General features: G+C 40.9%; 1 protein-coding gene across 2 annotated transcripts in view; it reads right to left on the minus strand.

Moving 5' to 3' along the window:
* Window positions 1-8081, minus strand: part of plcb2 (phospholipase C, beta 2) — a 61299-nt gene extending 53218 nt beyond the window's left edge. For both annotated transcript variants that reach the window (XM_084045747.1, XM_084045746.1), the window contains exons 1-9: window positions 7899-8081; window positions 7432-7509; window positions 5356-5424; window positions 3357-3497; window positions 2433-2512; window positions 2244-2297; window positions 1557-1632; window positions 758-858; window positions 256-416 (exon numbers count right to left, since the gene is read on the minus strand). In XM_084045747.1, coding sequence (XP_083901873.1) covers window positions 256-416; window positions 758-858; window positions 1557-1632; window positions 2244-2297; window positions 2433-2512; window positions 3357-3497; window positions 5356-5424; window positions 7432-7509; window positions 7899-7982 — 844 coding nt within the window. In that variant the 5' untranslated portion in view covers window positions 7983-8081. The remainder of the gene's footprint in view (window positions 1-255; window positions 417-757; window positions 859-1556; window positions 1633-2243; window positions 2298-2432; window positions 2513-3356; window positions 3498-5355; window positions 5425-7431; window positions 7510-7898) is intronic.
* Window positions 8082-14491: the final 6410 nt, after the last annotated feature.

Here is a 14491-nt window from a genome sequence, read left to right on the forward strand (position 1 = left end):
AGTCTAGTTTTTATTTGTTGACGAAATTGTCTATATATTAAGTCATAGTTTTAGTCATCATAGCTTGTTTTTCATTTTCATGGTTTCATTTCATTCAAAAGTACAATATTTGTCTTGGAGTGGAGAGAAAGTCATACGTAAAGTACAGAATCTCAAAAGATTTAATTAAGTACCGAACTCAAGTAGATTTAACTTTTTTACTGTCCAACATGTGACGAGATGAACTCATCTGCTGTATCCATCAGTACGTCTCACCTTTGTTGGAGTTGGAGGTGTTAGGTTCATATTTGTCAATCAGAGCCTTGATCTGGTCTGGCCGGAGGCGAGGAAACAACTCTTCATTGAGCCGAGAGTCCCTCTGTTTCTCATTGAGGAATTTGGTGAAGTTCTCCTTGGTCATGTAGGGTTTGGAGGAGCTATACAACACATAGTAGTCAGCTATGAAAGGCACCAGTCATGGACAAAGTACTCACACAACACGTCATCTCATGTACGTATCTGCTGCTACAGTATGTGGACCTATATAAGTGTTACCACTTTGCACCTTATGTCTAACCTCATGTACATACTGTACCTGCTGGTTTATGCTATATGTAGATATCTTAGATTTTTGCCTCTCCCTGACATGTTTTTCTTTACCGTAAGTCTCCTTGCTCTTTCTCCTTGCTCTCCCTGTCCCCTTGAACAACAATGCATTTCACCAACTTCTTTACACCTGCAAACCTGTGATGTGACAATAAAGTGATTGAGGACTCACTAGGATGTGAAGATCTCATAAATCTCCGGCCGAGGACAGAGATTCGTCAGGAAGGTCTTGAAGGCCGTCTCGCTGAATACATCAGGCTTCATGGTGTCGTACTGGCAAGAAAGGGAGGGGAAAAAAGAAAATAACTGGAACATCCAATATTTCTTTTGCAGGTGTGTGTCGGAGAGGAAAGAAGAAATAATTTCCGCTCACTGCTCTTGCAGTCAAGACAATCATTTATTCTATCTGACATCTTGACTGCGAGGACAGTGTGTGTGGGATTGTTCTTTTCATCCAAGCACTTCTATAGAGCTGGTATTTACGGACAGCCGTCAGAGACGTGGCAAATTGAAGCACTGAGAAAAGAAAATTAGGATTTATCTGCCACGAAGAAACAAGTATAATGGAAAGTGGAGCACTGTGGGTGAGGTGGGATTGTAAATGTATATATGCATAAACATGTCAAATAGATATTTATGCACATAGGCAGTGTGCACATACCGTGCACATAATTATATAGAAAGCACCTTCAAGGACTTCAAAGTGTGCTGTGAATATTGTATTTTTGAATATTTTTTCTATTTTTTGTGATGTCTTCGTTGTTGTTGTTATTGATGCTACAGTACAATGTTGAGGAACCAAAACAACATCATTTTACTCTGTACTCTGTACTTGTACATAAGATTTAACAATAAAATCTAGAATCTTGAATCATTCTCTGCAGCCACCCAGCAGAAGGCTTACTCCGAGAGTAAAATGAACATGGAGCTGTTTGGAGATACGGTAAATAAAAGGATGTCCCTTTTCCAACCTTTCCTTTAGGGAGGTGTGCAGCGGACAGAGCACTCTCTACTCTCTTCTTATCAGCCGGGAACATCTTGTAGATACTGAGGGAGACAACATACAAGCAGAAGGCCATTGAACATTAATATAGTGGGGATAGAAATCTAACAAATATACTGTACAGCAGGGGTCTTAAACAGGGGTCCGGGACCCCTAGGGGGACCTCAGAGTTACTACAGGGGGTACCCCAAATCTTTGTGTGATAGGAAAATGTTGTTACATTACCCACTTGAACCCTAGCATCCCTATTCTGAGGAGAGCTTTAGCATCACTTTAGTGAGCTTGTAGATTGGCTATTTTTGGCAAAGAGGTTTTGTGAAGAAAAAGAGCAGACCAAGTACAGAGTGAAAGGTCAAGTTTACTTGGTATTGATGGTTCAAGTGGTTAAATGTCTGAAAATACACATTAACATGAGGCCAACATACACTGATGATAGTGCTGTCAAACAAGTCTATGAAGCTATCTATGAAATCTATGCAAACGCTTAATCTGCAACACAATGTTATACAATATGTAGTGGGGGGGGTCCCTGCTTCATCTCTATCTCAGCTAAGGGGTCCTTGGAATGAAAAGCCATGAAGACCCCTGCTGTACAGTACTGCACCAAGTGTTGTGCACCAACAGAGCAATTCAAAAGCACAGTAGGCCTACCCACTTTTTAACAGCTATCTTTCCATCCTTGTTGGTATGAAGAGAGAGGCGCACATATCTGGGACAAATAAAGCACAGGGTCACTGTCATGTGCGGCACATTTACACAGCACATTATTCTGTCATTTCAGAATAATGACATGCAAGAACATAACAAATACGTGTACAATAAACTGTAGACCTTGCCGACTCACATTTTATCAAGGAACACTTGTCTGCATGCGTTGTTTCTCGCGGGGTTGTAGGCGATGGTGAGAATGTCAGCTGCCCAGTTCTACAATGAATTGTGTTGCAAGTAAACATAAAGGAGGTACGTTGGTAGCTGACCGGATAGTGGGTCAACCATGCCATCGCAATGTTCACGGTTCAATTCCAGCTGCAGACCTGCAGTATGTCCTTTCCCTGCTCTCTGCCCTTAGTTTCCTGTCCATCTACTATCTTATCTAAATTTAGCACCACAAAAAAGTCCCCCCAAAAAACCTTAAAGGGCAATTACATAATACTAAATATCAAGCCCTTTACAGTGTATCAACTACTAGACCACTAGAGCGTATTGATATAATCAATGCCTTAGGAAGCGGGAGACTTGCATGTTGACTTTGAACACAACACAATTGTGATTTCATTACAGCTGATTAAATCCGGATATTGGAGCCATAAAGTCCAATAAAGAGTGAAGGGACAGAGGGAGTCTTGTTAGAGGAAGAGCAGGCTCACTGTATAATGTATAACGGCCTGCGGCTGGGTTCAAGCAATCAAAATGGATCTGGGACAGAGAGACTAGAATAGTAAACAGATACTGTACTGATAGTTAATGGGGAGGTAACCACTAGTACCCTGGCATTCCTATTTTTGGCATGTCTTTGTAGGTGAAAAAGACAGACAGTCATGATGTGACATGTTGTGAGCTTGTACATCTGCTACTTTCAGAAAAGTTTTTTTTTTAATTGATGAAGAGGGGTCCCATCAAATGGGCAAACTTCAAGCACACTCGAGCAGGTACTTAGTTAAAAAGCCTTAGACTTAAACAATAAAATACCAAAGACGCATTTTTTAATTGTTTTTGAAAGATTTTGAAAGGTTTTGAAATGGGGATTAAGGGAAGTACACATAATTACCTGTGTCACTTTCTCTTTAGAAGCAAAGAAGTTGTGGTAGGTGAGATCGACCACGTCTGGGCCTGTGACAATGGTCAGGGTTTTAGCCAGATAGTTGCTGTCTGGGAAGTCCATGTCGAACACGTTGCGGACCTTGGGGTGCTGTGGATATGGAGATGAAGCAGGTTGTACGCATTTCAGCAAACATATAAATCAAGGGTGCCCTGGCAGATCACCTGGTAAGAGCACATACAGTATACCACATGACATACAGTAAATATAAGGCTAGGGTCCTTCCTGCAGTTGGCTCGGGTTAAAATCCGACCCGAGGGTCTATGCTCCATGTTTTCCTATCTCATCATCATCATCAAAATGCTATGCTGATGTTGGTGTTCTCACTTAGATTTCATAATTTAGATATATTGTGCCAATAATCCATAAGTCCCATATGCATGCAGTATCATGGGACTGGGGGCTAACCTTTTGAACCTTTTGAACACCTGGGTAGAGCTTGTACATTGCAGGCAAATCTACTGACCAGAGCATGCAAAACAAACACACACACACACACACACACACACACACACACACACACACACACACGCGCACACACGCACGCACACGCGTGCACGCATGAATAATGCATGAAAGCGTTAATGTGAGCCACTATATTCCTATTCCTGAAAAAGCAGCAATGACTTTTACTGCTCCCATCACCAGCATGGAGCTGGAGCTGACGTTAGCACAGTTCAGGACAGGACAAACAGAGAATGACATGAGATGTCATTGTGTTCTGTTCTCCCTGGGGAACAGATTCCACTTCTAAACCCTCTGCAGCTGATAGAGATGTTATTTTTGGGGGGCATTTTCAAGGCTTTATTTGACAGCGACAGTGGAGAGAAAACGGAGGCAATGCAGGAGAGAGAGATGGAGAAGGACTAGGGTTGCCAACTAATGATCCGATAGGTGTGAGGGCCGCTATACGCGGGCGGCCCTCACACCTACAGTATGAGTTCGGGCCGCTTCATGACCCTCACATGTATGTCGTGGTCCACCGGCCAGCCGGCCGGTGCCATATTTGGTCACGAATATCAGCCCATATTTGGTAGTGATTGTTCTAGAGCTGCATATACAGTATGGAGCTGACTGATTTGTTTGCGCCTGATGCCATGACAGCACATTGAGGTTAGACAACACACTCCATATTTGGGCGTAGCTGCATTGGGACCTCACTATGACATGACCGTGATGACGAGGTCTGCCAACCCGCCTGCCTGCCGGCACTCCCATTAATTAGCCAATTTTAATATAGGAGTATATGCAAATTAATCGCACAAAATAAGCTTCCGGTGTGTACAGACCTTAAAGCCTTAATGGTAGCTTTGCAATCTTTGTGTACACACCGTTGTGCGTGTCAGAAATAGCTGATGTCCAAGCTCACAACGTGCTGCATCCGCAACGCGTGAAAGTAGTTTATTTCCAACGTATGATTACAGTTGATGACTAAATCAGGCTTAACTCTGGATGGAGGCAACACCAAGTGGGAACCAGAGATACAGGCTTCATGCTGTCAAACTGGATCAGCCATCACTGCTGCAGAAACTATGATAAACTGAAATCCTACAGCTGAACTCATACGGCAATCACAACATCACGCAGTGTGTGTCTGTGCATGTGTGTGTGCACACGCACATGCGTCGTGCGAGTGTGTGTGTGTCTTTGAAATGAGGAGAAGGGCATATGCTGCTTGCATGTGTCATTTTGCAATGCAAATCCCACAGATGTAGACCTCTCACACACACACACACACACACACACACACACACACACACACACACACACACACACACACACACACACACACACACACACACACACACACACACACACACACACACACACACACACACACACACACACACACACACACACCATTTGATGTGCACACACACACATTGCCAACCATTTGAATTAGAGCGGAGTGCAGTAAAGGGGTTATTTAACATTACATAATACTCACTTTAGGAAGTTTTGCATATTTTCCTGTTCTGGTGTCTCTGATGGTGGCAACATCCAGGAACGTAGTCTCCTAAGAACAAGAAATACACATCCAATACTCAACTCTCATATTGTACTGTAGTTGCCAATACAAATGTTAAGATACAAGCAATCTCTGGACACGGTGGGAAAAAAAATACAGCATACTTTTCTTTCTGTGTAAATACGGCTATGTTCATCACATTTTTGGCCTATCCAGATTGGAATCAGATTTGTTTTATCAAGTCTGAACAGCAAAAAAGATTTCTAAAGTTGTGTCTCAGTCTGAACACTCTGACACTGAAACCAGATTTACATTTTGTTGCCCGCTGGGAAATAGCCGATCTACAAGCCCAAAATGCATCATGCTCCGACACACTGTGAGCTTTTAGATCAGCTATGTTTGCTGATCCAATGCAGATGGTCAAATCTGATCTCTGATCTCTGGCAAATAAGTTTGCCTTCAGCCTGAACAAAGCCTAAATAACTTCAATCTCTCTATCTAGCTCATCTAATTCTGTTAGATGTGCGGGTGGAAACCTTGCATGTCCAAAACCGTCCAAAAACATTTAAAAATAGTGAAAATAGCCGGTCTACAAGCTTGTAGATCTGCTATTTTCACTACTTGTATGATGAAGGAAAACTAAACACAAAAAGTTGAAATATGGAGATACAAGGTTTTTGCCCGACAGCAATGTAATGTTTTTTTTGGTAACGTCTGCTCACAGCCATGCATGCGAGTGAGTTCACACTATGGATAGATTTTAGGCTCCAGTGAATTTCAGACCAATTCCCTGAAATCCAGACGGCATCCTGTGTAAAGAGGGATGGAGAAAATAAGAACAAGTGAGGATGGGAGATAGGGGAGAGAGAGAGTGTGAGTGTATGTGTGTGTGTGTGCGTGTGACTTTAAGAGGTGAATTTAATTGTATTGCACCTGAATGTGCAACACTGTCTGTCTGCATATGTTCTTGTGTGTGTAGTAGGATAAAGCAATATGTTTCTTGGTGCGTGCGTGCGTGCGTGCGTGCGTGCGTGCGTGCGTGCGTGCGTGTCAGTGTCAGTGTCAGTGTCAGTGTCAGTGTCTTTCTTGTCTGTCTGTCTGACTGTGTGAGTGGGTGGCGGAGAGAAACTAACAGAATAAAGTATGGGGATAAAGACAGATAGCCCTCTTCCCATCCAGTCAGCATCACAGTGAAGGTTCAGGCACACAGCGAGGCAGGCTGGTGAAGCCAGATCCTGCACCAATCAATAACCTCTGCCAGGCGGGCTGCTGGGATTGGGAGACGCAATGCAGGTCTCATCTATTCCACAGCTCAGTACACACAGTGAAAATCCTTAGTGTCAACTTAACTCAGAGAGTGTACAAATGGAACCAAATGGACCTGTTCCATTTGTGCACTCTCAGAGCTACAGACCGGTGAGGGTCCATTTGGTTCCATTCATACCCTAACGGGATTACATTAACACAAGGATTTAATGTGTAGGCCCTATTCTCATGCATTAATATTAACACACTCAGTGTGTTAATAGAAATTCCCTCCAGAAATTATTAACATTATTGAACCATTGTACAGCCATCGCCTTCATATTCACAAAATGAAGTCGATGGCTGTACAATGGTTCAATAATGTTAATAATTTCTGGAGGGACTATTGTGCTAAAATCAATGGTTCCTCTGCCTATACACAGAACTCCACAATCAGAAGGTTTCAGAGGGGGAAAAAAGAGAAGGACGGGTAAAGTGCACTCCAAAAGTGGCTGTGTGCGGTTTCAGCTATTTCCCCTGGTATGCAGATTGTGTTTATCTACAGCTGAGTTACACATCTGAATAATAAACACTGTCAAGGGCACTGGCACAGATATATGTTTATAATTTAGGGGTAAGAACCTTGCACATGGTATCTTTAAACACCTTAATCATGAGAACCAACGGACAAACTGCCTTCATACTGCTATTAATTTGATTCCTTTTTCAGTTATTTCCTTATTGATATATATTACTGTGTATGTTTATTATTACTATTATTGTTGCTACAAAAGTCTTGAATATCCTGACCTTGCTTTGGTTGGTCCAGTAGACATAATAACCTTTAGTGTCCATCTTCATGGTGACAGGGCTGGTCTTGTTCGAATCCTAGTTTTGGGGAAGACATTCACACTTACAGTATACCAACCTTATACGTACTGTAGCATACATAGCAAATCAAGATTCATTATGCCACTGTACCGAGATGTTTTGGTGTAGTCGATTCATTTATGTTTGCTAATTTGTCATATCAATGGATATTTTGTTTGTATTTTGCACAGCGAAAATGACCATTTTACAAGCTTACAACGCATCACGACACATTGTGAGCTTGTATATTGGCTATTTTCACATTTTTTGAACATTTAAAAAAAAAAGTTCACATAGGATAATGGCATGCCAAAAATCGAATTGCCAGGGTTAATGTGGTTAACAATCAATGACTGCTGATCCTTTTCATGTCCTTAATTCGTAACATGAATGAAATGTTCACTCACCTCAGACCATTTCGTAAACCTCTCCCCTTTGACCAGGTAGTCTTTGATCTCTGGAGGATCCAGAGAGTATCTTTTCTTGTTCATTTTTTTGGTCCCTCTACTACCGTGATCTCCAGTGCAATGCTATATGTAACACGTATTTACCATCTTTTTTACATCTTTTTTTGACTGGTCACAGCCAGAGAGTAGTTTAAGCCTTTAGTTCCAGTATGAACTGTACAGGAGTTCCACTGCTGCGCTGACCTCAGGCTGCTCATGGCAGGACGCACCCCAACAAATATGCATTGCAAATGAAGTTGACACTAACAAAACACACACCGTGGCTGAAGGTTAAAGCTCTACCTCCCTATTTTATTTGTATTTTAAATAAAATGTATGTTTTTACCATAAGATCTGGATCTGTGGTTCCAGTGCAGATCTTTAAGCTAATTCTTCTTCCTGAGAATAAAATGAATTGCTGTGTCATATTTTGTAATGTTAGACATCCACTCTGTTTGTGTTAGTTTATGTACTAAAAGAGTGACTTTGAGACCTGTTTCACGGTGCAATGTAAGTCAATGGGGAGACTATTTTAGATCAGTGGTTCTCAAGGTAACCGTCTTCCACGCCGACATCTCGCCACTCCGACTAGTGGCTTCCGCGTGCGGTTAGGGTTAGGGTGAGGTTTAGGTATAGGGTTCGTTAACGTCGGAAAGGCGACATGTCGGAAAGCCGCCATGTAACCGTTCTCAACCTGTAGGTCGGAACCCCCAGGGGGGTCCCCAGAGGATTTGAAAGTGATAATGTAAGGACTTTTAAAACCTTTTTAATACCTAAGAAAAAAGAAAAGAAATTTAAAAAGACCATTACTGCATCAAATCAACAAACTATACTATAAAAACTGGTCAAACATTGGCCGAAGTGTCAAATAATATAAGAAAGAGGCCAAAATTGCGAGTCAAATTAAATGTAAAGCCTCAACTCCTATAATTCCAAGTACTTATCAGGGTGGGGGGTACCCAGTCCCCGGTCATGGCCTGAAAAGGTTGAGAACCACTGTCTTAGATGGTCAATTTCTAATCAACAGTGCAACTATTGAAGATATCACGCCAATATTTGGAGTTACATCATGGCAAGGTAAGTATGCAACCGAAACCTCTAGCAACGTGTTATTTTGCTTTTATTTATATGTGTTGTAATTGTAAGCTGTATGACATGTCAGGCGTTTAAAATCACTTCTTGCAAGCTCAGGTTTTCATATACAGTTGCTCCTCAGAATAAGTTTCAGGTTTAGGCCCGTCTGTGGACAAACAAAACGGAGGAAACTACATCTACTGTAGTAGAGTTGAAAGAGAAAGAATGCAGAAAAAGAAACAGTATGAACCTCACACTGGTTCCTGGATTATTATTATCATTATTATCAATCTTTCTTGATTGTTTCACATGAATCACTCCATCAAAGCTGGCAAGAGAAAGTGTATAAAACAACAGAATGCCATTGCCACCAGTTATCAAACAGGGTTTCATTTCAAAGTCAGGTGGCTGTGTTTGCAGGGATGCCACTGCTCTCTGACCACCTGCTGCATGTTATCCCAGATATCTGTAATCACAGAGGGTCACACTAATTGGGTCGCACAAATTGTTCATCTGTCACATGGGGCGACTGTTCTGTAGTGGGTAGAGAGGCTGTCTGGTCATCGGAAGGTCACCGGTTTGCTTCCCAGCACGCCCAGTATACGTGTCAAAGTGACCTTGAGCAAGACACTTTATTCATAACACTTCCACTGTTCTGATTCCATTGTTGCAACAGGGTAAGGAATTAGAGTGCTTTCTGTACAAATAAGTAGTCGGTGTATGGAAACCCATACTGCAAGTTTTCTTCCAAAATCTTTTCAGCTTTTCATATTTACATAAACAGCCAGTAATCTAGATTTCAATTGAATTGCCTGATAACTTATCGTAATAAATGCTGCATGCCTATCCAGGGCAGAATGCTGTATTCATAGTTTCTACAGACTGATCCCTGTCATTTGAATATTATGCAAATAATCCCTGAGACTGTGCAATATCAAATGCAAATGCAAGCCAAACGAGGACTGGCACCAGGTAAATCACTTCAGACTCAGTTAATGAGGTGAAATGGCAGTATTTATATGATTATAAAATTGTATTAAACATTTAACGTGTTCACCCTGGAATTTCTCAGCATAAAATACACATAACGCAGTTGTAGGAGCCAACCCTACATTAAATAACTTTTTATGTGTCTTCATTTCATTATAAATTATTCACTGCAACATTAACACAAAGTGTGGATAACACTTGTTGCCTAATCACTTCAATTAAACTTTTGAAATAATTGTATCTCAATACATTTTTCAATAGCTTTTATGTAGATAGGGAACCGTACTATACCACTCTTGCCAACATTATTTTGCCTTGGTTAGTTTTTTAAATTTTGTATTCCTGTATTAGAATAGAAAAATCTGCAAACCAAATGCAGTTAAATGCATATTTATACTGCAAGGGTGAGATGTTTCAAGCAACAATAGGCACTTCCTCAGACTCTGGAAGACTTTGTTTCCTTTTCACAAGGCAAGTACTATGTTTTCATCCAGCATCCATCTTATTTGGTTTTGATCATCTTTTAATATTTTACATCAGAATGTCATTATAGGTGACACTTTTCACACATTTTCACAAATCGCGAAAATAAGCAAACTACAAGCTCACAATGCGTTGCAATGCGATGTTGTACGACAAAGTACAAAATAGGGCGTAAGTGTTTTAAAGGGTCATCAGTTCCTATAGAACTTACACCCACAGAGAATTCAGGCGTTGGAGTAACGGAGGATCAGAATAATCTGAGATTGCACAACTCCCAGTCTCTTCCTGCTGTCCAGCTCAACATGGTATTGTTTATAAACTGATTTTACTGCAGCCAGGTTAGGTTACAAACAGTTAACCACTTGAACCCCAGCATCCATATTCTGGGGGGAACATTCGCTAAAATTCGCTTGTAGATCCGTCTATGTTTAGTAGAGATTTGGTGTAGAGACGAAAGAAAGCGGTCAAAGTAGCCTACAGTTGTAACTCATGTCCGGTGCTCTAAGGCTGCAGGGTTCAAGTGGTTAAACCCACCAGCAGCAGTCTGTGCTGCACCAGATTAAAGGTCCTTACACATTTGGGACATTTCTTTCCTGAAATGAATTTGCGCGCAAATATACTTTTTTCCAAACTGTTGTTTGTGTCATGAGTCCATTCACAAAGAACGTATATTATAAAAGTGACATCATGTTTCATTCAGATCAAGCTTGATTTTTCAGAGCTTGCACACCTCAAATAAATTAGCCTTTTTCTATTGTTTATTCATCATGCCCCCGGTGCGAAAAGCCTTACCAGCCCTTCATGCTGCTCCTTACGTCCGGTGACACTAGCGGACATCACAGTAGGGATCGTCCTGCAATCTGCCAATTCTGAGATATCTTGCGTGCAGAGTTGACATCTTGGCCTAGAGGAAAGATCAAATAGTTAGGGCTCTTCCTCCAGGAACTGAGGGAAGCATGAATGCACTGAGAAGGTTTCAAGGCAATCTGCCCAATTTGAGATATCTTGTGTGTAACTGAACATGTTGGCCTAAATGGTGACACTACAATAGGGGCCATTCTCTGGGGTACAGCAAATTACTTGTTTGTGAAAACTTTGTGCAAGTGGAAGATTAGGCCTAATTGTGGCACTAGAGAAAAGGCCATTGGGTCACAAAAATCAGCTATGTCCATCTTTGGGGATCATGGTACATGGCCAATTCCAAGGCAATCCAACAATTATAGCTTTCAAGATACCGTGTGTTATTTTTGGACCAAAGTGGTGGACTGACAAATGGATGGACATTGACATTGACATTGCTATCCTTAATTATTTCCTGTTTAACATTATAAAAATCATAACTCAATTGAATGTACACGTAGCCTACTGTATGTACTTCTCAACTTTTTACGCACATCATGCTCACTTAGTTTCTTAAAGGTGCTTTGACATAGGCCTTCAGTAACTGTTGGACCAGCCATGTCTTTAGCAACATGCTAGCAAGTTAGCCAAACACCACATAACTCCAGCAAATGGCTAACTCTTGATCCTGAACTCTGGGTCCATGTAATAGAGAAAATGTATAGGTCTAAAATCACCAAACTTACCCATTAACACAGACCTGTTGGTGTTTAGTCCTAACAGCTTTGATGCAGCCTTTTAGATATAAAGTGAAAAGGATATCATATCACCACCAACATTGCATCTCTGCCAGTGTGTATCCATGAATGCATGCATGTGGTTGTGTCTGACCTGCAGCACCTCACAGCACACAACTTGAGGCTGTCCGCACGCGGAAGCCACTAGTCGGAGTGGTGAGATGTCGGAATGGAGAGTGAACACCCAGATAGATAAGCTTATACTGACAGGATTAATTCTTCAGCTACGCTGTGGAAGTTTTTAATTTAGCTGCAGACAGCGACAGATTTGTTGTTTACCACAGGCTAGCTGTCACTTGTTCATTGCAAAACACTAGTAGGCCGTATAGGGCATAGCAGTGGCGGCCATTTTCTGGTTCCATCGATCCAAAGCCCATTCATTTTTCCCATAGAGATTTCCAAAAATATTTATATCAATTTTAAGCCTAGAATCAAGCCATCCAGGATCCTGGTGATTCATGTCCATAAAACGTTTGATCCTGTGGAAAAACAATATTTGAAAAACGCAAAACAAAGGGTATTTATTAAATATAGTATATCAAATAATTAAATATATATTTTTTTCTTCACATAATCAAATGTTTTATGGTCATGATTCAACAGGATCCTGGATGGCTTGATTCTAGGCTTAAATTAATTGATATAAATATTTTTGGAAATCTTTATGGGAGAAATAAATGGGGTCTGGGGAACGATGGAACCAGAAAATGGCCGCCACTGCTATGCCCTAAATCTGATACAAAGTATTCTTACTGTACTGTAAACATACTAATTACATTGCTAATGCTCATTGTTGTACAGGATGTCCACTATCATTTAGGAAATATTTCTAAGCAGTTGAAGTTGTGCCTTTTGGATTAATTGGTTGGGCAGTGTTTGATATTATTCACCTGTCCTGACTTGACTACACGCCTACTCTCAGTTACTTAAATGGATATTTCACTTTCTTTTGAAGTTACAATGGGTATAGGAAGGGGCATGTCTGATAAAATGTATATACTGAATCAAGCAACTTAAAAGCTGTCTGGGGTGCTCACAAAAGCCAGAGTTGACGTCAAAAGCACCCCGAACATGTTTGTACAAGTAACAATACTAAAATATAACTCTGTTACAAGTAAACGTCCTGTATTACAAAAGGAGTGGCATCAAAATATATTTAAAGTACCCTACCAAAGTAAAAGCACTAACATCTGTCAAACTTAAAAAAAAAATGCTGATCTACAAGCTCACACAAGGCATTGCAATGTGATGCATTGTGAGCTTGTAGATCAGCTAATTTCAAATAGCCGAAGTATAAAATAGGGCTTAAGTGGTTAATGTATGATTTGTATAATCTAAATCTACAAAGTAACTAACTAAAGTTGTAATAATTGTAGTGGAGTACAATATTGGTCTCTGCTCTGAGAGTGGGCCAAAGTATTAAGAGCATGGAAATACTCAAGTAAAGTAAAAGTACCTCAAAATTGTACTTAAGTAGTGTAGCCTAATTGAGTCAATGTATTTACTTTCGACCACTGATGTGAGATGATGAATAGGCCTATATAGAGTGGCAGAGTTACTTTTTTATCTGTGACACAAATTGGCCTGGAATAGTAGCTAATATCACATCCTCCCTTAGGAATGGTTAAAAATGGCAAAAACATAGAATCACTTAATCACAATTTCCATCCTCATTATAGGGGAGCTGCTGACCATGTGCATGGTGTGAAGGTGGTGCTTGTGTTTTTCATTTTCATCCATGGGTTTCAAGCCTACAATTTAAATAGGCCTACTCCATTGCACAATGGGGTAGCCTATGTGCAGTGGTTCTCAACCTGTGGGTTGGGACCCCCAGGGGGAGCCGGAGCCCCACATGATTTTGGGGGTTCCCACCAGATGACAGTGAAGTGACTTTCTAATACCACAAAAAAAGAAAAAGAAAGATAGAAAAAGACCATTATTGCATCAAAAGTAATCAACAAACTATACTATAAATTCAAAACTGGCCAAACATTGGCCAAATTGTCAAATAAAATAAGAAAGGCAAAACATTTCAAAATAGCCGATCTACAAGCTCACAACGCCTGGCGTTGCAAGGTGTGCTTGTACTGTAGATCTGCTATTTTCACAATATTTACCTGTAACCGAGTCAAACTAAATGTAATGCCTATAGCTTGTCATGGTGGTGGGTTCAAATATGATTATTTGGGGGGTCACGGCCTGAAAAGGTTCAGAAACACTGGGGTAGGCCTATATTTAATAGGCTATTGAATAAAAGCGTCAGGCTGCGTCTCTGCACAGATGCTGCTTCTTTAAGAGCCTCCGCCTGCCCCTCTCATCTCTCATGTATTTTTAGCCAGACATGCAGCCACTTCATTTGCTGGATGAAGA

This window comes from Gymnoscopelus microlampas, assembly GCF_963454915.1.
Source record: "Gymnoscopelus microlampas genome assembly, chromosome: 20".
NCBI classification, from domain to species: Eukaryota; Metazoa; Chordata; class Actinopteri; order Myctophiformes; family Myctophidae; genus Gymnoscopelus; species Gymnoscopelus microlampas.